The sequence below is a fragment of the Pongo pygmaeus genome, chromosome 4, assembly GCF_028885625.2.
Source record: "Pongo pygmaeus isolate AG05252 chromosome 4, NHGRI_mPonPyg2-v2.0_pri, whole genome shotgun sequence".
Taxonomy (NCBI): Eukaryota; Metazoa; Chordata; class Mammalia; order Primates; family Hominidae; genus Pongo; species Pongo pygmaeus.
Genome location: NC_072377.2, coordinates 123,885,351 through 123,909,442, shown reverse-complemented (window position 1 = coordinate 123,909,442; position 24,092 = coordinate 123,885,351). Strand labels below are relative to the sequence as shown.

At 36.6% G+C, this 24,092-nt stretch overlaps 1 protein-coding gene and 1 pseudogene across 1 annotated transcript in view; one reads left to right on the top strand and one right to left on the bottom strand.

The window, feature by feature from the left end:
* Positions 1 to 736: 736 nt before the first annotated feature.
* On the top strand, positions 737 to 1,147 carry LOC129037559 (fatty acid-binding protein 5-like; annotated as a pseudogene).
* Positions 1,148 to 14,061: 12,914 nt separating this feature from the next.
* The window catches only part of HSD17B4 (hydroxysteroid 17-beta dehydrogenase 4), a 97,573-nt gene continuing 87,542 nt past the window's right edge, over positions 14,062 to 24,092 (bottom strand). Inside the window, exons 23-24 of the mRNA XM_054488195.2 lie at positions 19,848 to 19,975; positions 14,062 to 14,490 (exon numbers count right to left, since the gene is read on the bottom strand). Coding sequence (XP_054344170.1) covers positions 14,401 to 14,490; positions 19,848 to 19,975 — 218 coding nt within the window. The 3' untranslated portion in view covers positions 14,062 to 14,400. The remainder of the gene's footprint in view (positions 14,491 to 19,847; positions 19,976 to 24,092) is intronic.

The following is a 24,092-nucleotide window of genomic DNA, read 5'->3' as shown; positions in this document are numbered from 1 at the left end:
AAAATAATCAAATTATAATGATACAGAGGGTTTCTGTCTATATGATACAGAAGGACAAAGATTCCAAATGAAACAGGAATAAGGGAAATGTAAGAAATAAAATCAAACCAAAAGTTAAATTAATTAATATAGTTTAGATGAAGAAAATGAAACCTTACAGATACACCGAAATCATCTTTGATAACTTCTGCAAGCTCATTCAACAGAAGCAACCACTCTCATGAAGCAGGTGTGGATCCTCTCCAGTCCATGCTTTATCCCTTTATTACATGTAAATATAGCCATAGAAAGTATAATGTTTTTAAATTTTTACATGAATTGCATCATTCTACACATTTCTGGAGTGATTTTTTTTTATTTTGGCCAACAATTGTGTTTTAGTTGGTTATATATATTTGAGACCACAAACATGTCTACTATGAAACTGGAATATTTGCCTTCTAATTAAACAAGAAATAACTATATAATACCTATCAGGATCAAAGTGTCCACACAGAATAGTAGCAGATGCAGGTGACTGCTGGACCTCTTCCCAGCCTCTAGCTCCCTAAGGTAGGCACCATATCCAGGGACAGAGTCCACACAGGAAGGATCCTGAAGCATCTGAGAACACAGCCACACTCTTGTCATGCCATTGCCCTTTTATTCTTTCCTTATAACATCATGTAAGAGGGCACAGCATGTTTCCCATGCTGGACCCTGCTCTGCTCACTCCACACATCTTCCAACACCCACCATGGACACTGTTCAGCAGCTGGAAAAAAGATGGCACCTGATGGACAGCAAAGGCTTTGATGAATAATAAATATATGAAGGAACTAGGAGTGGGACTAGCCCTCTGCGAAAAAAAGGGTGCTATGGCCAAAAAAGATTGTATTAGCTTTTTTGATGGCAAAAACCTCACCATAAAAATGGAGAGTACTTTAAAATCATACAGTTTTCTCACACTCAGGGGACAGAAATTCAAAGAAACTACAGGTGATGGCAGAAAAACTCAGACTGCACCTTTACATATGGCACATTGGTTCGACATCGGAAGTGGAATGGAAAGGAAGGCAAAATAAGAAAATTGAAAGACAGGAAATTAGTGGTGGACTGCATCGTAAACAATGTCACCTGTACTCAGATCTGTGAAAAAGTAGAATAAAAACTCCATCATCACTTTGGACAAGAATTAGTTATCAGAATGAACAAGCTCAGTTCAACGGACAAATCCTCTTACTACTGCTTTTTTTTGTCATTACTGTATTCAATTATCTTTATCAAAAACATTTTACATGCAACTATTTCAAAGTGTTGGTTTAATTAGAATCCTCTCCAGTCCATGCTTTATCCCTTTATTACATGTAAATATAGCCATAGAAATATGGCTTTGATTAATAAATAATTGTGTTTGTATAAAAGAAAGAGAGAAAAAGAAAGAAAGAAAAAAAAAGAAAAGAAAGAGAAATCATGTAATAGAATGTTAGAATATTAACAAATATATCAGTTAGAACACAACCTCATGTGTCAGTACCCTAGGGTCCCTGAACTCCATCCCTGACTCAGGCTTTCCAGCATGCTTGTATCACTCAGTGCAATCCCTGACTCTGATTTTAGTACATGTGTATTTATATATCTGTTTCCTTTCCCTTTTCCACTTGTACTCACGAGTGCCACGAGGACAATGTTAAACAGTAGTAGTGACAGTGGACTTATCTTCCTGTCCATAATGAAATGCGCTTTGTATTTTACCATTAAAGGACAAGGGAGAGATAGAACAATCACTCAACTTAGGTTAAAGAAGTATCCCTTTATACCTACCACATTAAATGTCTTTATCAGCAACAAAAAAGAAAACTTCAGGCCAATCTCCCTGATGAACATTGATGCAAAAAATACTGACAAATCGAATCTGGCAGCACATCAAGAAGCTTATCCACCACAATCAAGTTGGCTTCATCCCTGGGATGAAGGTTCAACAGGCAAAACAATAAACGTAATTCATCACATAAACAGAACTAAAGAGAAAAACCACAAGATTATCTCAATAGACACAGAAAAGGCCTAATTCAACATCCCTTCATGTTAAAAACTCTCAATAAACTAAGTATTGATGGAACGTATCTCAAAATAATGACAGACATTTATGACAAACCCACAGCCAATATCATACTGAATAGGCAAAAACTGGACGCATTCCCTTTGAAAACCAACACAAGACAAGAATGCCCTCTCTCACCACTCCTATTCAACATAGTATTGGAAGTTCTGGCCAGGGCAATCAGGCAAGAGAAAGAAATAAAGGGTATTCAGGATGGGCAAGGTAGCTCATGTCTGTAATCTCAGCAGTTTGGGAGGCCATGGTGGGCAGATCACATGAGCCCAGGAGTTCAAGACCCGCCTGAGCAACACGGCAAAACCCTGTCTCTCCCAAAAATACAAAAATTAGCTGGGTGTGGTGGCACATGACTGTAGTCCCAGCTACTCAGGAGGCTGAGGCAGGAGGATCACTTGAACCCAGGAGGCAGAGGTTGCAGTGAGCCAATATCATGCCACTGGACTCCAGCCTGGGTGACAGAGTGAGACACTAAGAAAGAAAGAGAGAAAGAGAGAGAGAGAAAAGAAAGAGAGAGAGAGAAAGAAAGAAAAGAAAGAAAGAAAGAAAGAAAGAAAGAAAGAAAGAAAGAAAGAAAGAAAGAAAGAAAGAAAGAAAGAAAGAAAAAAGGAAGGAAGGAAGGAAGAGAGAAGGAAGGAAGGAAGGATCAAATAGCAAGAGAGAAAGCCAAACTCTCTCTGTTTGCCGATGACATGATCATATATCAGAAAATCCCATTGTCTCAGCCCAAAAGCTCCTTAGGCTGATAAGCAACTTCAGCGAAGTCTTGGAATACAAAATCAACATGCAAAAATCACAAGCATTCCTATACACCAACAAAAGACAACCAGAGAGCCAAATCATGACTTAGCTCCCATTCACAATTGCTACAAAGAGAATAAAATACCTAGGAATACAGCTAACAAGGGATATGAAGGAACTCTTCAAGAAGAATTACAGAGCACTGCTCAAGGAAATAAGAGGGGACACAAACAAATTGAAAAACATCCTATGCTTGTGGATACAAAGAATGAATATTGTGAAAATGGCCAAACTGAACAAAGTAATTTATAGATTTAATGCTACTCCCATTCAACTACCATTGACATTCATCACAGGATTAGGAAAAACTACTTTAAAATTCATATAGAACCAGAAAAGGGCCCATATAGCCGAGACAATCCTAAGCAAAGAGATGCTGGAGGCATCATGTTACCTGATTTCAAACTACACTACAAGGGAAACCTGAACCTGATCACAACAGCATGGTATTGGTACCAAAACAGATACATAGACCAATGGAAGAGAATAGAGACCTCAGTAATAAGACCACACATCTATAACCATTTGATCTTCAACAAACCTGAGAAAAACAAGCAATGGGGAAAAAATTCCCTATTTAACAAATGGTGCTGGGGGTGCTGGCTAGCCATATGCAGAAAATGGAAACTGGACCCCTTTCTTACACCTTATACAAAAATCAACTCAAGATGGATTAAAGACTTAAATGTCAAAACCTAAACTAAAAAACCCTGAAGAAAATCTAGGCAATACCATTCAGAACAGAGGCACAGGCAAGGATTTCATGATGAGAACACCAAAAGCAATTGCAACAAAAGTAAAAATTGATTAATGGAATCCAATTAAACTAATGAGCTTCTGCACAGCAAAAGAAACTATCATCAGAGTGAACAGACAACCTACAGAATGGGAGAAAATGTTTGCAATCGCTCCATTTGACAAAGGTCTAATATCCAGAATCTATAAGGAACTTAAGCAAATTTACAAGAAAAAAACAACCCCATCAAAAAGTGGGCAAAGGATATGAATAGACACTTTTCAAAAGAAGCATACATGGGGCCAACAAACATGCAAAAAAGTTCAACATCACTGATCATTAGAGAAATGCAAATCAAAACCACAATGAGATACCATCTCACAACAGTCAGAATTGTGATTATCAAAAAGTCAAGAAACAACAGATGCTGGGGAGGCTGTGGAAAAATAGGAAGGCTTTTACACTATTGGTGGGAGTGTAAATTATTAGTTCAACCATAGGGGAAGACAGTGTGGTGATTTCTTAAAGACCTACAACCATAAATACCATTTGACCCAGCAATCCCATTACTGGGTATATACCCCAAGGAATATAAATCATTCTATTATCTGTGCACATTTATGTTCATTGCAGCGCTATTCACAATAGCAAAGACATGGAATCAACCCAAATGCCCATCAATGATAGACTGGATAAAGAAAATATGGCATATATACACCATGGAATACTATGCAGCCATAAAAAGGAATGAGATCATGTCCTTCGCAAGGACATGGATGGAGTTGAAAGCCATTATCCTCAGCAAACTGACACAGGAACAGGAAACCAAACACCGCATGTTCTCACCTATAAGTGGGAGCTGAACAATGAGAACATATGAACACAGGGAGGGAAACAACACACACTGAGGCTTGTCGGGGGTCAGGGAGAGGGAGAGCATCAGGAAAAATAGCTAATGCATGCTGGGCTTCATACCTAGGTGATGGGTTGATGGGTGCAGCAAACCACCATGGCACATGTTTACCTATGTAACAAACCTGCACGTCCTGCATATGTATTCCAGAACTTAAAATAAAATTAAATTTAAAGCAAATGATGCTGAATTTTAAGTGCTTTTTCCAAATCTATGGAGATAATATAAATTTTTCTCCTTGCCCCCAGTAGCTCGCCATGATCATATAGTGGTTAGTACTCTGCATCGCAATCTATTAATGTGATTAATCCTATTAATGGAGTTTCTAATATTGAACCATAAGAGGTACTGTTCTAATGTGCTATTAGACACTTTTTTTAAAGGCCATTAGTCCATACCTTCTTTGGATTCTGTCACCTTTGAAGTTTTAGTATTGTTATTATATCAACTTAATGAACAAACATGGCAGCTCTCATTCCGTGCCCTCCAGAACAATAGAAGTAAGATTGGCATTATCTGTTCATTAAGGGTTTGGCTGAATTCACATGTGAATCTGAGGCTTAGGAAATCTGGGAGAATAGTCATTTCTCAAACTTTCTCAAATTCTATTTTTCTTCTTCTTCTTGAGACAGGGTCTCACTCTATCATGGGTTGGGGTGCAGTGGCATGATTACAACTCACTGCAGCCTCCACCTCCCAGGCTCAATTGATCCACCTGCCTCAGCTTCCCCAGCAGCTAGGACTACAGGCATGTGCCAGGCTGGCAAATTTTTTCATTTTTTGGAGAAAAGAGTTTCACTATGTTGCCTAGGCTGCTCTTGAATTCCTGGATTCAAATGATCCTCCCACCTCAGCCTCCCAAAGTGCTGGGATTGCAGGTGCGAGCCACAATGGCCAGCCTCAAATTCTTTTATGTCAAATCATCTGTTTAGATTTTCTATTTTGTGTCAGTGATGTAAAAAATCATTAAATTTATACAGCATTTGAAGTTCATTGGCAAACAGTTAAGCAAAATACTCTCCTTTTTAAAAATTAATTAGGTAAGATTGTGAGTTAGCTATTTATTAGACTTTGTAAAGATCAGCCTGTTGATTTGTTTGTTCATTTAATTATTTATTTATGCTAGATTTTTTTTTTATTTTCAACTCTCTTCTTTTTCTGATTTTATTATAAATAATTCCTTTCTTCTGCTTTCCTTGGGTTTGTTGTTTTTCTAACTTACTAAGTTGAAACCTTAATTCATTTATTTATATTCCTATAATTAGTGTAAGAATTTTAAATTATGAAATTTTCCTTTGATTACTGCTTTAACTGTATCCTGCAGTGTTATACCATTTCCATATATTCCCGTATGCAGACATAATTTTATAAAATAAATGTAATAATATGCAAGCTTTGTTAAAATACCTTTTTCCTTCTCCTTTTGCTTGGTCTCCCTTTCTCCCTCCACTCCTCTCCCCTCCACTATAATCACCATACCCTAACTGCCACGGTAATCTTTGCTAACGACATAATGTGTTGGGATACATTTTTCCTATAGTGAAAAATCTTTCTCTGTCATTTTGCTTTAGGTATGTATTATTTTATAGCATATAGTTGAATTTTCTTTTTTTATGTCACTATTGTATTTTCCTAATATTTAAATTGCAAAAATGTTTGAAAATACAGTAAACCTGAAAGAATTTTACACTAAGCACCTCTATACCCACCTCCTGAATAATTAACATTGTACTGTTGTTACCAGTGGAGGGTGTCCAGGTACTTGGCGTTTTGAACAAAGAATTGGACAAAATGCACAAACAAAGCAAGGAAAAAATGAAGCAACAAAAGCAGAGATTTATTGAAAACAAAAGTACACTCCACAGGCTGGGAGTGGGCTTGAGCATAGGGGCTCAAAAGCCCTTTTACAGAATTTTCTGGGGCTTAAATACCCTCTAGAGGTTTCCCATTGGTTACTTGGTGTGCGCCCTATGGAAATGAAGATGTGCCACAACTACTTCAGAGGCTGAAGTTACAAAGGTTACACCCTACGCAAGCATGTGATTGGTTGTGGAAAGCAACCAAACAGAGGCTAAAGTGAAGTTACAAAGTTGCATTTCTATGCAAACGAAGACTGGGCCTGCAGTCAGTCTGATTGGTTGTGGAAAGCAACCAATCAGAGGCTGAAGTTACAAAGTTAAGCAAACTTAAAAAGTTACACTCCTATGCAAATGTCCAATTGGTTGCAGAAAGCAACCAATCAGAGATATTTTCAATTTTCCATCTGCCACGCAGAAAAAGGCGGGGAGGAGGGGTTGCAAAGGGAGTAGTCTCCAATTTTTTTGTTACTTATGTGTGGAAAGTTGGGGTTTTCCTTTTGATTTAGTTCTAGGAAGTCAGCATGAATTGGCCTTAGGTTCCTTGCCTCCAGACTCCATTCTCCTGCCTCATTACGCTTGTGCCGTCACATCTGTCCATCTGTCTATCCCTCTATCCATCCCTCTTATTGTTTTATGCATTTCAAAGTAAATTGCAGATATCAGTGCACTTTATCCTTTAGTGCTTTGGCATGCATAAAATGGATTAGAGTTTAATATTTGTTTATAGTTTTTTCTAAGAAAAATTTATATATACAATCAAAGGTATAAATCTTCAGTGTAAAACTCAATTTGTTTTGACAAATATATTTACCTGTGTAATGCAAATTCCTATCAAGATGTAGGATATAACTACCAGAGTGCTCTCATGGTCCTTCCCAAGCAATCCAACCTTTCCCCCTCAGCGCAACCACTTTCTGAACTTTTCCACCATATTTTAATTTTCTTGTTCTAGAATGCCATATACTTTTTTTTTTTTTTTTTTTGAGATGGAGTCTTGCTCTGTCGCCCAGGCTGGAGTGCAGCGGCACGATCTCGGCTCACTGCAAGCTCCGCCTCCCGGGTTCACGCCATTCTCCTGCCCCAGCCTCCAGAATAGCTGGGACTACAGGCGCCCGCCACCACGCCTGGCTGATTTTTTGTATTTTTAGTAGAGACAGGGTTTCACTGTGTTAGCCAGAATGGTCTCGATCTCCTGACCTCGTGATCCGCCTACCTCGGCCTCCCAAAGTGCTGGGATTACAGGCGTGAGCCACCAAGCCGGCCATTCAGTATAATATTTTTGAGACTCATTCATGCTGCTTAACATAAAACTATTTATTTTAGAGATGTAGGGGCAGTGGCTCTTCACAGGCATGATCATTGCACACTGCAGCCTCGAGCTCCTGGGCTTAAGCGATCTTCCTGCCTCAGCCTCCTAAGTAGCTGTGACTACATGTGCACACCACTGAACCTGGCTAGTTAACTTTTTAAATGATTGAGTAGAATCCCACTGTGTCATATACCATCATCTGTTTATCCATTCCCTAGTGGATGGATTTTAGCTATTAAAAACAAAACTGTTGTAAAAATTCTTATATAAGCCTTTTTGTAATATGTTTTCATTTCTCTCGAGAAAGTAGCTAGAAATTGAATTGACTCACAGGAAAAGTGTATACTAGTTATAAAAAAAATGCTAAAACGTTTTCTAAACTGGTCATACCATTTCACACTGCTACCAGTGTATAAAACTTCCAGCTGATCCACATGCTTACCAAGATTTGGTATTGTCAGTCTTTTTAACTTTAATCATTTCAGTTAGTATGTAATGGTAGCTTACTATGGTTTTCATTTTCATTTCCCTGACTTCTCATGGTGTTGAGTACTTCGAATGTGACATGTGGCATGTCCTAATCATTTGCTCATTTTAAAAAATTCAGTTATTAATGAACCTTACTATTTTTAATATTTAAAAAACAGTGGGAGGAATGGGATAAATTGTATGCATGGTAGTTCCAACATCTCAACAAGAATCGCAAGTTGTACGCCAATCATTTTGTTTCATTAATATACTTTATTTGGTTTAAAGATTATAAGATAGAAAGAGCCTTAAAGGAACAGGAAGCATATGAAAAGACAAGCTAAATGATGACCAAAGTGACTTAAAATAGCTATTCTCTAACGGTGAAAATTTTACGTGAACATACTTAAATAAGAATGGCAAAAACAAAGCTCCATTAGTAAGCAAAATATAAATAAGCAACTTTTTTAAGTATTTGTTTCTTGACCCTAGTTCTGTCCCTTGACATTCATAATTGAAAAAATTTTCCTGAAAGGCAGTCATACTTCCATAAATTGTTTAAGGCAAGTAAACATGACAGTTCTTTTGGCTGGAACCACCATCTTCCAGTAATTCGCCAAAATGATGAACACAAAGGCAAAGAGGAGAGGCACCCAATATATGGTCTCTAGGCGTTTTAGAAAACAGAGAGTTTTTCCTTTGGCCACGTATATGCAAATCTGTAAGAAAGGTGATATTGTAGACATCAAGGGAATGGGTACTGTTCAAAAAGGAATGCCCCACAAGTGTTATCATGGCAAAATGGAAGAGTCTACAGTGTTACCTGGCATGCTGTTGGCGTTATTGTAAACAAACAAGCTAAAAGCAAGATTCTTGCCAAGAGAATTAATGTGCGTATTGAACACATTAAGCACTCTAAGAGCCAAGATAGCTTCCTGAAGCGCGTGAAGGAAAATAATCAGAAAAAGAAGCCAAAGACAAAGGTACCTGGGTTCAACTGAAGCGCCAGTCTGCTCCACTCAGCGAAGTACACTGTGAGAACCAATGGGAAGGAGCCTGAGCTGCTGGAACCTATTCCCTATGAATTCATGGCATAGTAGGTGTTAAAAAAATAAAATACCTCTGGACTGTAAAAATGTTTCTATTCATTGAGTAGAAGTGTGGTGTCCTCTTCCCAAAAGAAATCTTTAAAGCAAATTTTAATTGTCCTTATCCATTATGTAATGTCTTTACTATTCAAATTTAATGCATTTCTTGCTGAAAGAGGTGTGAGGTGGCTTACTGTGGAACATCTTACTCAATTGGTTAGAAAACAGCCAGATATTATTTATGAAATATTTGTACTGGTTTGAAGATAGTCCCACTAAATCATCATGGAAGAAATAAAATAATTTACAAAAATTTTTTAAAAATTAAATTTTTTTTAAAAATAAAGATGACAGTTGAAAATTTTGTTTTCTAAACCAGTGGCTCTCAGCACCTATATCCAGGTTCCACCCTGCAAGCTAAATCCAGTTCCTGGCCTGTTTTTTGTCCAGCTAGCAAACTAAGAATGGCTTTTTCAATTTTAGGTTTTTTTTTTTTTTTTTTTAAAGAAATATGGTACAGAGACCAAATGTGACCCACAACGCCAAAAATCTTTACTGTGTGTCCCTTTACGGAAAATGTAGGCTGACCTCTGATTTAACCCATCATTGTTCTTTACTGACACTCCTGTAACTTCAAGAGATTAAGGTGTACAGAGCTGTTCAACCTCACTTCAAATGATACTTCTCTGTTTTCTGGGTTAATTTTATGACTTCTTCCATGCTGCCTACAAAAACTACCCCCAGCCAGTGCTCCCTGCAACAACACGTGGTTCTTTCTACTTGACTGTTTTTCCATTCTTGTGAGCTGTAGGCTTAAAAGTTATGTAACCAAGCTTCTTAAAAGATGGATTTTGAATGAAGCTACAAACAGATCTTATATGGTTAAATTTTGAATTTTAGTGCCTCAACACTCGACAATCTCAGATATCTTTTTTTTAAGCTATGTTAACCCTGATGTCTAGAAATCACTTAACTGGGCAACTTCAGCCAATATACCATGTATACATGTAATATAAATCTAGACTCATTTTTAGCTAAGGCTTGCAATTTCTGTATTTTGCCTATTTATGCATTGTAAAATAGGTTATTTTCTCTCCTCTCCCCTCATAAAAATAGCTTAGTCCACATTGACCTAAAATGTTCTTCTCTTCAGAAAATCACTTTCCATAACTGTCAGCTTTTGAAGTTTCTGAACTTCAGAATTTCTCAGTGGAACTGGATTATCTTTTAGTTTTTCTGCTTTATTTGTTGACCTAACAGGCAAAGTTAAAATGTTGGGGTAATACTATTCAAATCTATTTATTTCCAATGAAAAAAAAATCAGCTTTCTTATTGTTTGCTTTAAAATATATACAAAGTTCTGTGAGAAGTCAAGAGATTATTCTGTTAGGATCCATTGAGAACAGTCTCACACAGGTGACAGAAGGCTTAGGGATATATAGTTTACCTGATGTTAAGGTAAAGAAGCAAATTAAGAGAGCTAAAGAACCTGTGGGGTGGATATTTGGGATTTGGCTTTCCAGTCCTCCAAATTTCCTGATATCACACCTGATTTGCTCTTAGGCCATGTGGCTTGGCTGGGGCTGAGCCTATCAGTGTAGAAAAAGAGCTAACAAAGCAGACCTTGAGCCTGCTGCCCTTAGAATGCTTCTGAGGTTGACACCTGGCTGGTATATGGGAACTTAAATTTTGGGAAGCTTCCCACCATTCCCTCACTGAGTGGCTCTCTGTGCCATGTTTTTACAAACAATGTGGTTTATGATAAACACCTGCTTTCCTCCTGAGTCTGGAATTTGGGGATGTGTTCAGGGAGAGGAGCCCATGTGAATAAGATCCCAGTAAAAACCTGGAGAACTGACTCTCTAAATGAACTTCACTGGTAGTCAAAGGAAATCACAAAAGAGACAAGTCAGATTAACAGGTTCATTAAGAAGTTAATATATTTCTCATTGAAAGGTAAGAAGAATTAAGGAAGATGGGGCATTTGACAATATTAAATATTACAGAAGGGTTAAGGAACACAACTGATAAGTTGCCAAATTTGGATATGAGTAGTTCTCTGACCATAAATATTGACAGAGATGTGTAAGAAAATTAAAACATAACTTCCTTAAGTTTTAAGTATCTAGGGTATATAATCAACACTTTCATTAATATACAGTGGCATTTATTTTAATATGCTATTTCTATTGGACACGAAAGCTTTCCCAAGCTCAATATAAACAACTATTTAGTACAATAATAGACCAACATTAAAAATACTGCCATTGACTATTCACAATAGCAAAGACTTGGAACCAACCCAAATGTCCAACAATTAATTCAATTAATTCAATTGGCATAACAACAGATCACTCTGAATTAAATTTAAAAATACTATACAGTTCATGAGACAAAGGCATAATTGCCAAAAATATAACTTCTTCCTATGCCTTCTACTTATTCTGTTCACTCATTAAAATCAGTAACATATTGAGGTCTTCTACTGTTCCATCACTGTTCTAAGTATCACAATTCCAAATTTCTGAAACCCTCTCCCCTGATCTCTGAATTTGCATTCTTGTTTCCTCAAATAAAGTGTGCTGAGTTCTACAAAGCCCCATTCAGGATTGAAAGACATATTCCTCAGCATGATACTGGTACAAAACAGACATACTGAACAATGTAACTAAATAGGGAACTCAGAAATAAGACTGCACACCTACAACCATCTGATCTTTATCAAACTTGACAAAAACAAGCAATGGAAAAAAGATTCTCTAATAGGTTTAATAAATGATGCTGCGAGTGCTGGTTAGCCACATGCAGAAAATTGAAACTGGACCCCTTTCTTACACCTTATACAAAAACTAACTCAAGATGGGTTATAGGCTTAAATGTAAAAACCCAAAACTATAAACCCTAGAAGAAAATCTAGGCAGTAACATTCAGGGCATAGGCATGGGCAAAGATTTCATGACAAAAACATCCAAAGCAATTGCAATAAAAGCAAAAATTGGCAAATGAGATCTAATTAAACTAAAGAACATCTGCACAGCAAAAGAAACTATCATCAGAGTGAACAGACAACCTACAGAACGGCAGAAAATTTTTGCGATCTATCCATCTGACAAAGGTCTAATACCCAGAGTCTACAAGGAACCTAAACAAATGTACAGGAAAAAAAATAACCCAATTAAAAAGTGGGCAAAGGACATGAACAGATACTTCTCAAAAGAAGACACACATGTGGCCAACAAACATGAACAAAAGTTCAACATCACTGATCATTAGAGAAATGCAAATCAAAACCACGAGATACCATCTAATGCCAGTCAGAATGGCGATTACTAAAAAATCAAGGAACAACAGATGCTGGTGAGGCTGTGAATAAATAAGAACGCTTTTACACTGTTGGGGGGAGTATAAATTAATTCAACCATAGTGGAAGACAGTGTGGCAATTCCTCAAAGACTTAGAGGCAGAAATACCATTTGACCCAGCAATCCCATTACTGGGTATTTACCCAAAGGAATATAAATCATTCTATTATAAAGGTACATGCATACAAATGTTCACTGCAGCACTATTCACAATAGCAAAGACATGGAATCAACCCAAATGCCCATCAATGATAGACTGGATAAAGAAAATGTGGTAGCTATATAAAATGGGATACTCTGCAGCCATAAAAAAGAGTGAGATCATATCCTTTGCAAGGACATGGATGGAGCTGGAGGCCATTATCCTTAGCAAACTAACGCAGGAACAGAAAACCAAACACTGCATGTTTTCACTTATAAGAGGGAGGTGAATGATGAAAACACATGGACACATGGTGGGGAACAACGCACACTGTGGCCTGTTGCAGGGGTGAAGGTGGGAGGAGGGAGAGCTTCAGGAAGAATAGCTAATGGATGCTGGGCTTAATATCTAGGTGATGGTATGAGCTGTGCAGCAAACCACCACGGCACATGTTTACCTATGTAACAAACCAGTACATCCTGCACATGTACCCCTGAACTTAAAAGTGTTAAGGAAAAAAAAAAAGACATATTCCCCCAACTGCTGGGCAAGCCAACTCCAGGAATTGCTCTGCCGCTTTGACCAAGGTCATGGCCCCATTGCAGGGCAGGTCATAACCAATGACTACTTGCCTCAGGACAATTCTGAATGGCCATTCCAGCTTCAGAGCTCCCCAAAAGATCAGTCCAGGCCTTATGGTAACTGCAGCCACAGCCTAATGTCTCCATCTGCCCAGCTCTGCTTCCTTTGCTTCTCCTGGCAGGTGCTGCTCATAAAAGCACCTCCCAAATCAACTTCCTGCACATGAATCTCCATCTCAAAGTCAGCTTCCTGGGAAACTCAGCCCGTACTAGCCACCCACACATATTCTCCTCAGCTGTGTTACATGATTGAAATTTACTCCATCCCTGAGCTTAACATCCCACCTGCTGCTGGTCACCTCTGCAGCCAACTCATCCAAAGAGCATCTCCCAGTACACTTCATCAGACCTAAATGCTGAGGAAAACAGTGATGTGGCAGTACTTGCTAGTGACCATCTTTCTGATTTGAGACTGCTGATTCTTCAAGAAAGCTATACTTGGTAGATTTATAAACATTATATGTAGTAAAGAATTTCCAGCAAAGGGGAGGGGAGAAGAAAGAAAACTATTTGGGAATACAAAGACTTTTCTCTTGCTTTAAAACAGAATACTATCAGAACAAAGTATGAAAAATGAGTGCATACATGGAAATTCACATAAAAACTGGCATATCAATAAATAAAAAAACAGAAAATCACAAAAAAAAGGTATCAAAGGCCTTTATTGATTTCATTTTCCTTTCAACTTATCAATGCTATCGCAGATTCTAAGGAAATAGGACTTGGGCAAAATTTTTTTATTATGAAGATACAGATCTACGAACAGAAGGATAATTATATGCTAGCTTATATATAGTTCCTTGTAAAAATAATGATACATGAAAAATTAGTAGAAAATGGAAATCTGCAGTTATCTGATATCTGAAAATGTTAACCAATTTCCCCTGCATCTTAGTTCTAATCACTTTTGCAGAATAATCAAGCATATTTGGGTGAAGAGAGTATTTAATGATTCCATTTTTATTAATAGTGTAGTGTGCCCTTCAGAGCTTGGCATAGTCTTTAAGAATCATCTGAAGTTTCTGGCTCAGCATGATGTTCCCTCTGGCCTTCAGTCTGCCACTAAAGAATGCCTGCAAGGAGACGAGGGAAAAAGAGTGCCAACTGTTAACACGTTATAGTTTATTTCTTTTTTTTTTAAGATCATTATTCAGACTGAATACAATTGAGCTAATAATTCTGGACAACAAAGGCAACTTTTATTTAGCAATGACAATTTAATAACTATAGATAGCACATTTTTTTAGACATCTAAAAAAAGAAAAATCACTCCTGTGTATTTTAGAAAACTATACAATAATTTATCTGAACTCATGAATCTGGGAGTTCTGTTTCAACCTACATTTCTGGCTTTACTTTATGTTCTTACAATTTGAGACCATATTAATAAAAGGCTACACTGTATTCCTAATAAAAATATTCAATTCAGAACTTTTAAAAGCAAATTTAAAATATTTACTATAGTTTCATGAACTAAAAAGCCATGAAATGACAAATTAGAGAACATAACACAATGTTGAATAGATCACGGCTGTAGCATCAGAATGCCTGAGTTAAAATCCAGGCTCTGCCCCTTAATAGCAAGGTGAGCTTGAGAAAATGCTTAGATATGTGGCCTCTGTGAGCTTCAATCTCCTCATCTATAAAAGGCATAACAACAGTACCTAAATAACACAACTCTATTGTGTGTGTTAAATAAAATAATGTGTACAGTGCTTAGCTTAGTAGTTTGACATGTGATAAGAGAGTATTAATTCATCATTATTACCAAGCAAAAGCTGGTGTGTTAAAAAATGAAGGGTTCCTGTAGCAGTTTTGTATCTAACCTGATACAGAAACTGGTGCAAGTTCCTTAAGTTCTCCTTCAGTGTAAATTCCCTATCAGTAAAATAAAAATAATCAATCATAGTTTTTATAGCTTACATAAAATATGAAGAGAAAAAGCCTCTAGATTTCTAGCTAAATGGAAAAAATAGTGATACCTATATACACTGAGCATTACAAAGCAGCTCCACAAATATAATCTCACTTAAGAATCATAGCTGTCAATTTGAAGTGGGCACATTAGCAGTTCTTACCCCAGTTGACAGATGAGAAACTGAATTTCAGAGAGCTTATTAAATAACCTGCTCAAGTTACAGAGCCAGCAAGAAGTAGGGCCGGGGCTTAAACTCAGGTGTTCTTTGCTCAACAATGCTTGTTAACAATACTTGTTAACTAGCAGCACTTAGTCTCAGAAGCAAACCCTCGTGAACTGGAGAAAAGGCAACAAATTTTTATTCCAGAAATAGTAAGAGAGAGCTCATTCAGTCACAATCAAATGCATTCAAACAGGAGACCAGAATTTCAAAACTAAGATTTCTTTCACTATGCAGTTACAAAAAACAAACAAAACGATGGTCTGCAACTCTTGCAGGGAAGGAGTCAGTACTTAGGCCAGCCTGCTATGTATGTACTAAACTCTGAAAGAGATTTACAACCTAAAACAAGAACACCTAATTACTAGAAGTAAAAATATCAATTTTGGACATTTTTGAGCAGAAGAATTTTGTACATAAATCTTTCCTCCTATCTATTTTCTTATTTCTTAAAGCCCTTAACCATACGTCCATATTGCCAGTTTCCAAACTCTGCACTGCCACGCACCGGACATCACAGCAAACTCTCTCAGGGGCACTTTCCCAATACTGTTAATTTGGGAGGGAAATACAGTCATACTGGTTGAACACAAAAAGCTAATTGTTTCGAACTACTTCATAAATGAAACTGTTAGGTATATGGTTTGGCCTAGGAGTGCCATGCAAAAAGTAGTAAGACTATAAACTGCCATAAAGGAAGAAGGTCTGGAAGCACTGTGCTTTCCAGAAAGGCTATACCAACTACTGATTGATTGACACAGGGTCTTGCTCTGTCACCCAGGCTACAGCTGCATGATCACACTCACTGCAGCCTAAACCTCCTGAGCTCAAGTGATCCTCCCAACTCAGCCTCTCAAGTAGCTGGGACTACAGGTGTGTGCCACCACACCAGGCTAATTTTTTTTTTTTTTTTTTGGTAGAGACAGGGTCTCACTGTGTTGCCCAGGCTCAAACTCCTGGACTCAAGCAATCCTCCTGCCTTGGCCTCCCAAAGTGCTGGAACTACAGACACAAGACATTGTGCCTGGCCTATACCAATTTTATATTCCCTCCAGCTGTATGTAAATTATCTTATCCCAACCTTAAAAATACTATTTTCTTACACTTCGAAAATATGAGGCAAAAATAACATGCTTTAATTTGTATTTTTGGATACTGGGAAAAATTTTTTTCTTTTGTATATTAGTCATTTCTATTTATTTCATTAATTACTGTTCCATACCTTTTGTCCACTTTTTCTTTTTTATTATTATTATTATACTTTAACTTCTAGGGTCCATGTGCACAATGTGCAGGTTTGTTACATATATATACATGTGCCATGTTGGTGTGCTGCACCCATTAACTCGTCATTTAGCATTAGGTATATCTCCTAATGCTATCCCTCCCCTCTCCCCCAACACCATGACAGGTCCCCGTGTGTGATGTTCCCCACCCTGTGTCCAGGTGTTCTCATTGTTCAATTCCCACATGTGAGAACATGCAGTGTTTGGTTTTTTGTCCTTGCAATAGTTTGCTGAGAATGCTGGTTTCCAGCTTCATCCATGTCCCTACAAAGGACATGAACTCATCCATTTCTATGGCTGCATAGTATTCTATGGTGTGTATGTGCCACATTTTCTTAATCCAATCTATCATTTATGGACTTTTGTCCACTTTTTCTATTGAGGTTGTAGTGCTTTCCAGAATTTTTGGAATGATACTATGTATCATCATTTTATTATTTTCCCTCGATTTATGGAAATATACTATAGAGTCTGACATGCAGAAGTTTCTAATTTCTATACAGCCTAAACTTCTGATATTGAGCTTTCATTCCTTACCTCTATATTTGCTTTAATCTACCTGAGTATGAATGTCTACAGTATACTAGGCAATATTCTAGGCTAGGCTGAATATCTGTCCCTGTTCTCACAGAGCTAACATTAAACTAGGGGAGTCAAAAAGTAAAATGTAAACAAATAATTAAAGCCTGTTATAAATGCAATGAAGGAGAAAACAGGATGCCATCAGAATATAACAGGAAGAAACTACTTTGGATGAAATGAAGCCAGCCATGCAAACAGCTAGGAGGAGAAATTCCAGAAAAGGAAAATGCATAGACATTGAAGGAGTAAAAGCTGATGGTAAGGAACTGAAAGGAAGGACAAAATAACAACAAAATAACTAGAATTAGCATTACAGGTGATGGGGCAAGTGGCATGGGATGAAGCCTGAAAAAGGAGCAAGGGAAAGAAACATCATACACAACATGGTAACAGCTAACTTGGATTTTATACAGGTGCAAAAGGAAATCCTGGAGATTTTTTATCAAATGGGATGATAAATATGAACCAGTAATTAATGAAAGTAGTAGAAATGACTAACATACATAAATAATCTAATCTGATTTACATTTTTAAAGGATTACTCTGGCTCCTGGGTGGAGAACAACAGACTGAATAGGAGAGACAAGACTGGAAGAAGTAAGACAGGTGAGAGATGACAGAGGCTAGGATCACTGTGATATCCCTAGAGAGGAAGAGAAGATGAATTCAAGATATATTTTGGAGAAAGATCAGACAGAAGTAAGGAAGAAAAGGATACAGAAGGGCAGAAGGAATCTAAGATAATTTTTACATTTCTGGGCTTATTAATTTGGGTAAATAGATGATGGTGCCACTAATTAAGAAGGAAGAGACTGGGAGAGAAATATAAATCACAAGTTCTATTTTGGTCACAGTAAGTTTGACATGCCAGAAAGTTTCCCAGCAGAGTGGTCAAGTAGAGGGGTGGTTCTCTCACTATGGAGCTCAGAGAAGACTAAGTGGAGCCAAGTTCCTCGCGCGGCAGGCCTTTGTACTAGTTGTTTCCTTAGTCTGATGACTCATTCTGATACTCCGTTCAAATCTCTATCAGGCATTTCAGGTACCTTAGAAAACCCCCAGAAGGTATTTTAAACAACCTATTTAAAATAGTTCCCCTGTCCTGTCACATTCTAACTCAAGGGATGACAAACAACAGCTGGAGAACCAGATCTAGTGGCTGAGTGTTTCTGTAAATAAAGTTTTATTGGAACACAGTCACACTCCATTATTTACATATTCTCTATGGCTACTTTAAGGCTACAATGGCAAAGCTGAAGAGCTGCAACAGAGACTATCTTGCCCACAAAGCCTAAAATATTTACTATGTAACCCTTTACAGAAAAAGTTTGCCAGTCATTGCTCTAACACTCTACTCAGGCTTATTCTTCTCTAACTTGAGATTTTATTTCTTTTGCATCAGTACACTAAAAGAAGCTCCATACAGTAGGGTTTTGTCTTAATTCAGCCAATACCTAGAACCTGAATAGGTACTAAATAAATTCCTGGAAAGAAATTAACAGAGGGTGCACTGCATTGCCAAGCACTATACTAAGCTCTCCATACATATTATTGGGTTTAGTTCTTATAACAAGCCTTTGTAAACATTACAATTATTAAACTCATTTTACAAATGAGAAAATTGAGGCTTTTGGATGAAGTGACAGGGGCAAGATTCAAATTTAGATTTTATCTGATGCCAAAGACTACTTTTTACCTACTATACTACTTTACAATTCCTTTTAGTCTTTCTATACAGGAAAGTCATATATTTCCTCATTTATTCAAATTACTCCTATGTGAAAGCTATTTTTAAATAACTGCACTCAGCCATTTGTTTGAAACTCCTTCATTCTAAGAATCAATAAGTTAGTTCCCTTGGAATTTCTAGCTACATAATCACAAATTGAAAATAACAAATTTTTCTCCTCCATTCTAATTGCCACATCAATTACTTTAATTTTGTATATTTGTGGATTGGTCAAAAGTTTCAAAATAATATTAACTAAATAATCATCACAGAAGGCACTCTTGTCTTAATCATGATTTTCCACTGAAATGCCTCTAAGATTCACCCTAAGTAAGACATTGGCTATTATGTTAAAATATCCTTCTAGTTCCAATATTCAATGATTTCTTAATCTTATTTATTGGGAATGTCTAATTTTATGTAGTATCTACTAATGTCATATGGTTTTTCACCTTTGAACACATAACAGAATATATTAAAAAATCTAGATGTGGGTTCAGTCTTAAAAAGTGTCAGGTGAAACTCCATTAAAAAAGAAATATATGACCTGTCAACCAGAATATCAGTAGCAACTGTGTCATCTTCAGAGTTGTAAGAAACCTGGCTTATAAATCAGAATTTGGGCATCAGCTTAAAAACTGCAATTGTCAAAGAGGAAACAATGAAACAATGAATAAATGAACATTTGAGAACATTACCTTCTGAGGGTCAAGCTTGCCCAGGACCACCTCCATGAAATCTTCATCTGAAAGTATGATTGTTGTATCAGCAGCACCTTTTGCAGGGCCTTGGTACACTTTTCCAGAACCACTTTTCAGGTCAATAGCTGGGAAAAATAGGAAGAAACCAATGTGTATCTTTTTCTCTCCACAAAATGAGGGTAAAATAAACCAAGTAAAATGCAGACATTTCTATCGTTTCCACGTTAATGTGGCACTTATTCTACACATATTCTATCAATCAATTATACATTATCTGTCATTTAGAAAAAAAGCAAAATATAGAAATACAAGAATACAGAAATTTGAGGTAAAGAAGTGGAACTTCCAGTTCTATAGTGGCTCAGTTCATGGTCTGCAACCATCACCATCACCTTGAGTTTATAGACACCTATAAGATCACAGCTAATCTTATTGCAGAAGTGAAGAAAGAGATTGTATTCATTTTCTCTTAGTGGCAGAATTCATTATAGGCATCTTACTGTTGATTTTTAGCTCTGTATTTATTAATAACTAAGCTTCTGAAAGAGTCTATAACAATTTCAGTCATACTTTACAGCATTTAATGAGGGAGGGGTGAGGTAACAAATGAGAATATGGCATTTGAAAACTTGGAGACCCCTGAGGATCTTATTGGGATATATACTTTACAAATCACAAAGGGTCACTACAGGAGAAAGAAGGAACTGTTTTTGTTTATGCTACCTTCCCTTAATATTAGGTCTTTGCTGGCACAAACATGTTTTGTCTTTGTATCCCCTATACTTCCTTGAAGAGAAAATACTTAGGAATTATTTGTTAAATGGAAAAGCACAAGAAAGAAGGATGTCTACCCCAAAAAATATATATATAATATATATATATTAATAATAACAAACACAAAGAAAAAAACCCAGGTTAAAAATTAAGATTTTTTAAAAAATCACACCAAGAGCATATTACTTTTGTGTTATTCCTGCCAAAAGTTCATAAACTAAAACTAATCATGAAAAAAGCATGAACTAAAAACAAACCAAGACACAGGCTATAAAATAATTGGTCTCCAGTCTTCAAATATCTCAAAATTGGGAAAAGCAAAGACTGAGGAACTCATCCAGATTAAAGCAGACTAGAGACCTAAGAACAAAATGTAATGTATAATCCCAGATGGGACCCTGATCAATTCTTTTTCTTTCTTCATTTTAATAATGAATACTAATTATTATTGTTTTGCTATAAAGGGCATTATTGGGACAACTGAAATATTAACAAGATCTGTAGATTAGCTAATATACTGCATCAATGTTAATCTCCTGATATTGATCTTTGTTGTGTGAATAGATAAGAGAATGTCTTTGTTCTTAGAATATGCTAGTAGCATAGTCTCTTAGGCATAAAGGGACATCATGTCTGCAAGTTGCTCTTAAATGCCTCAGAAGAAAAAAACACATATGATGGAAAAAAATAGTAAAGAAGATGAGATACAAATTTTAACAATTTGAGGAAACTGGATCAAAGACAAAAGTTCTCTAGTATTTTTGCAACTTTTCTATAATTCTCAAACTGTTTCAAACAAAAAAAGTACAAAATGATGTTATAAAGATGAATAACACACAGAAGATGGAAAGTCAGAATTGTTTTAAGTGATTTTGTGCATTTGTGTGTACTTTTGAAGATAAATGTACATGAGCATGCAGTCAGGAGCTGCTGTTAGTAAGAGAAGAAACACTGTTGCTTTGGGAATAGAGAGTAACCCTGAGGCAGATACACCTCCAACAAATAGGCCCCCATTCCTAACTGCAGAGCATATATCCTTTTCAAGGAAAATCTTTCAAGACTTTTCTATAAATGCATGAGACACTCATTTCAATCCAAATCCAACGTTTGGAACCAACACCCTTGAGATTTAGTTTATATCCAAGTTGAGAATCCTAAGCGGCAATCTGGTTTGACTGCTAGAAGATGAGTACCAACCCAGGAGCTCAGAGGTTTTAATGATCACATGGTATCCTCAAGAATTAATTATTCTGGTATCAAAAGAATGCCAGTTCCCAAACCTCTGTACATTCTTACATACTGTGGCAAATGTCTAAGATTCAAAATAGATAACCTCTAACAGTCAAAGAACAACCTCATCCAGTCACATCATCATACAGTACATATATAGCACATAATGGAGGCTTGCATTTAGTCCAGATATGCAGACTTAACTCTACACAACTAATTATGGTACATGCCTTTTAAAACTCGGCTCATTTTATTATTTATTCAAACAAAATATTCAAACAAAAATCCATAGTATCTTGCCAACTAAATGTAAATTCCACTTATGTTCCTATAATGGAAATGATTACAAACATGTGAAAGGAAACCAAATTTAAATTCAGGAGGAAAACAACCAAACTGCTCAATGCCAACCAACTTAAACCTATCATCCTAAAGAAAACAAAACAGATTTTGCTCAGCAACATTGTATTCAGCACATGGAAATAAGTATTTGTAAAAAGTTTCAGTAATATTATTTTACAGGTATTGGATACATATAAACAATAGATTTCTATTTGAAAGTACAGGATTGTCTTTGCCTAAAATACCAATAAATTGCATATTTAAAACCTGTGGGCCAAATTCTATGATATTCATTTTGTTTACAGACAAATGGAAATTTTAGAACCATTATTCCATAAAGTGAACAGGAACAGCAGGACCAACAAAGATTTTCCTTCCATTTTCTTCCTGCATGTCATGAAGCAAGGTGGTGAATGAAGCCAATGTTCTTGGTTCCAACTACTAATTCCTCAAATATGCTTTCCAACTCTCTGCCTCCAGCTATGAAGTTACTCCTAAATTCCAGGCCCACAGTCCCCACAATCTAGTCCAGATCTTGGTTGGCTACAGTGTTGGTAACACAACTTATCTTCTTCTCTCCCAAACCTCCCTCCTCTACCTGTTTCATACTCCTAGTAAAGCAGTCAACATCCTCAAGCATACAGGCTCAAAATCACAGTATTAGTTTTGACTCTTTCTCATTCCTCTTGATTTTTAGACATAATCAGTAGCTAAGTTAGCCAATTCAATCTTAGCAATGTTCCACATAGGCCCTCTCCTCTCCATTATTACCATTTCCTTAATTGAGGTCTTCCTTTCACTCTGCAATGCAACAATCTTTGTTTCCTCAACCCCAGTATTTCACCTTTCCTGACACACAGCCTGTAAATAATTATCCCTATGGATTTAAAAAAAACAAAAAAAAAGGCATCCTGTCTATTCATATCTGTAGTCTCCACCTAGCAGAGAACTTGGCATATAAATACTCAAATGTTCATTGAATGAACCAATCCTCCCATTCTCTGAAAGCAGAGAGCACCCTTTTCCATGTCTCTTATTACTTGTGTTCTACAAGAATTATTTATATACCTGTACAGGTCCACAAGTCCTTATCTGAATGAACTGCTTCAGGCTGATGTGTTTTGGAATTTGGAATTAGATTTTAGGAAGGAAATATAATATATAAAACATGTATTCCATATTACAAAAGGCCCCCAACGGTGCAACAATCTATAAACAAGCATATTACTTCTATACTTGTCTAACTCACACTAGGTGAGTTAAAGACAATCGACAGCATCATATAAGTCCAAGTCAGACTTCACCACCAGTGAATCATGACAAAAAAAAACTTCATTTTTAGAGCTTTTTGGTTTCTGGAGTTTCAGATAAGAGTACCTATGTTTTAATTTTTAGGAGCAGACTATTCTGTAAGTCACATAAATCCTCTGATTCTTTATCTTCCTTATGCCTTTATGTCATCTTTCATTTTCTCTGAATTTTTACTGTTGCTTAGAACAATAAAATAGGATTCAAAGGGTCTACTACAACAACTTCTGGCTAGCTTTAGAAATTAATAGTAATAAATACTATAAAATATGTTAGTTACTTATGAAATATCTCATCGGTATCATATTATACTTACATATTTCACTCATACTAAATAAAAAATAAATATCACTATCCATACAATAAACGTATTATTTTAATAGAAGCCAAAGCATCAATTTCAGAACCTTTTTTTAAAAGGCAACCATACTATTTTCTAAAACTATGCTTTCTACATGGCTTTTAGCACTCATTCCAACATATACAGAGTCAGGCTAGTTATTATGTGTTATTGACCATACTAGAAGCTAGAAATAGACAAACTGCAGCCATTTCTCAAGGTTAAGCCCAAAGTCAAATGAGAGAAAA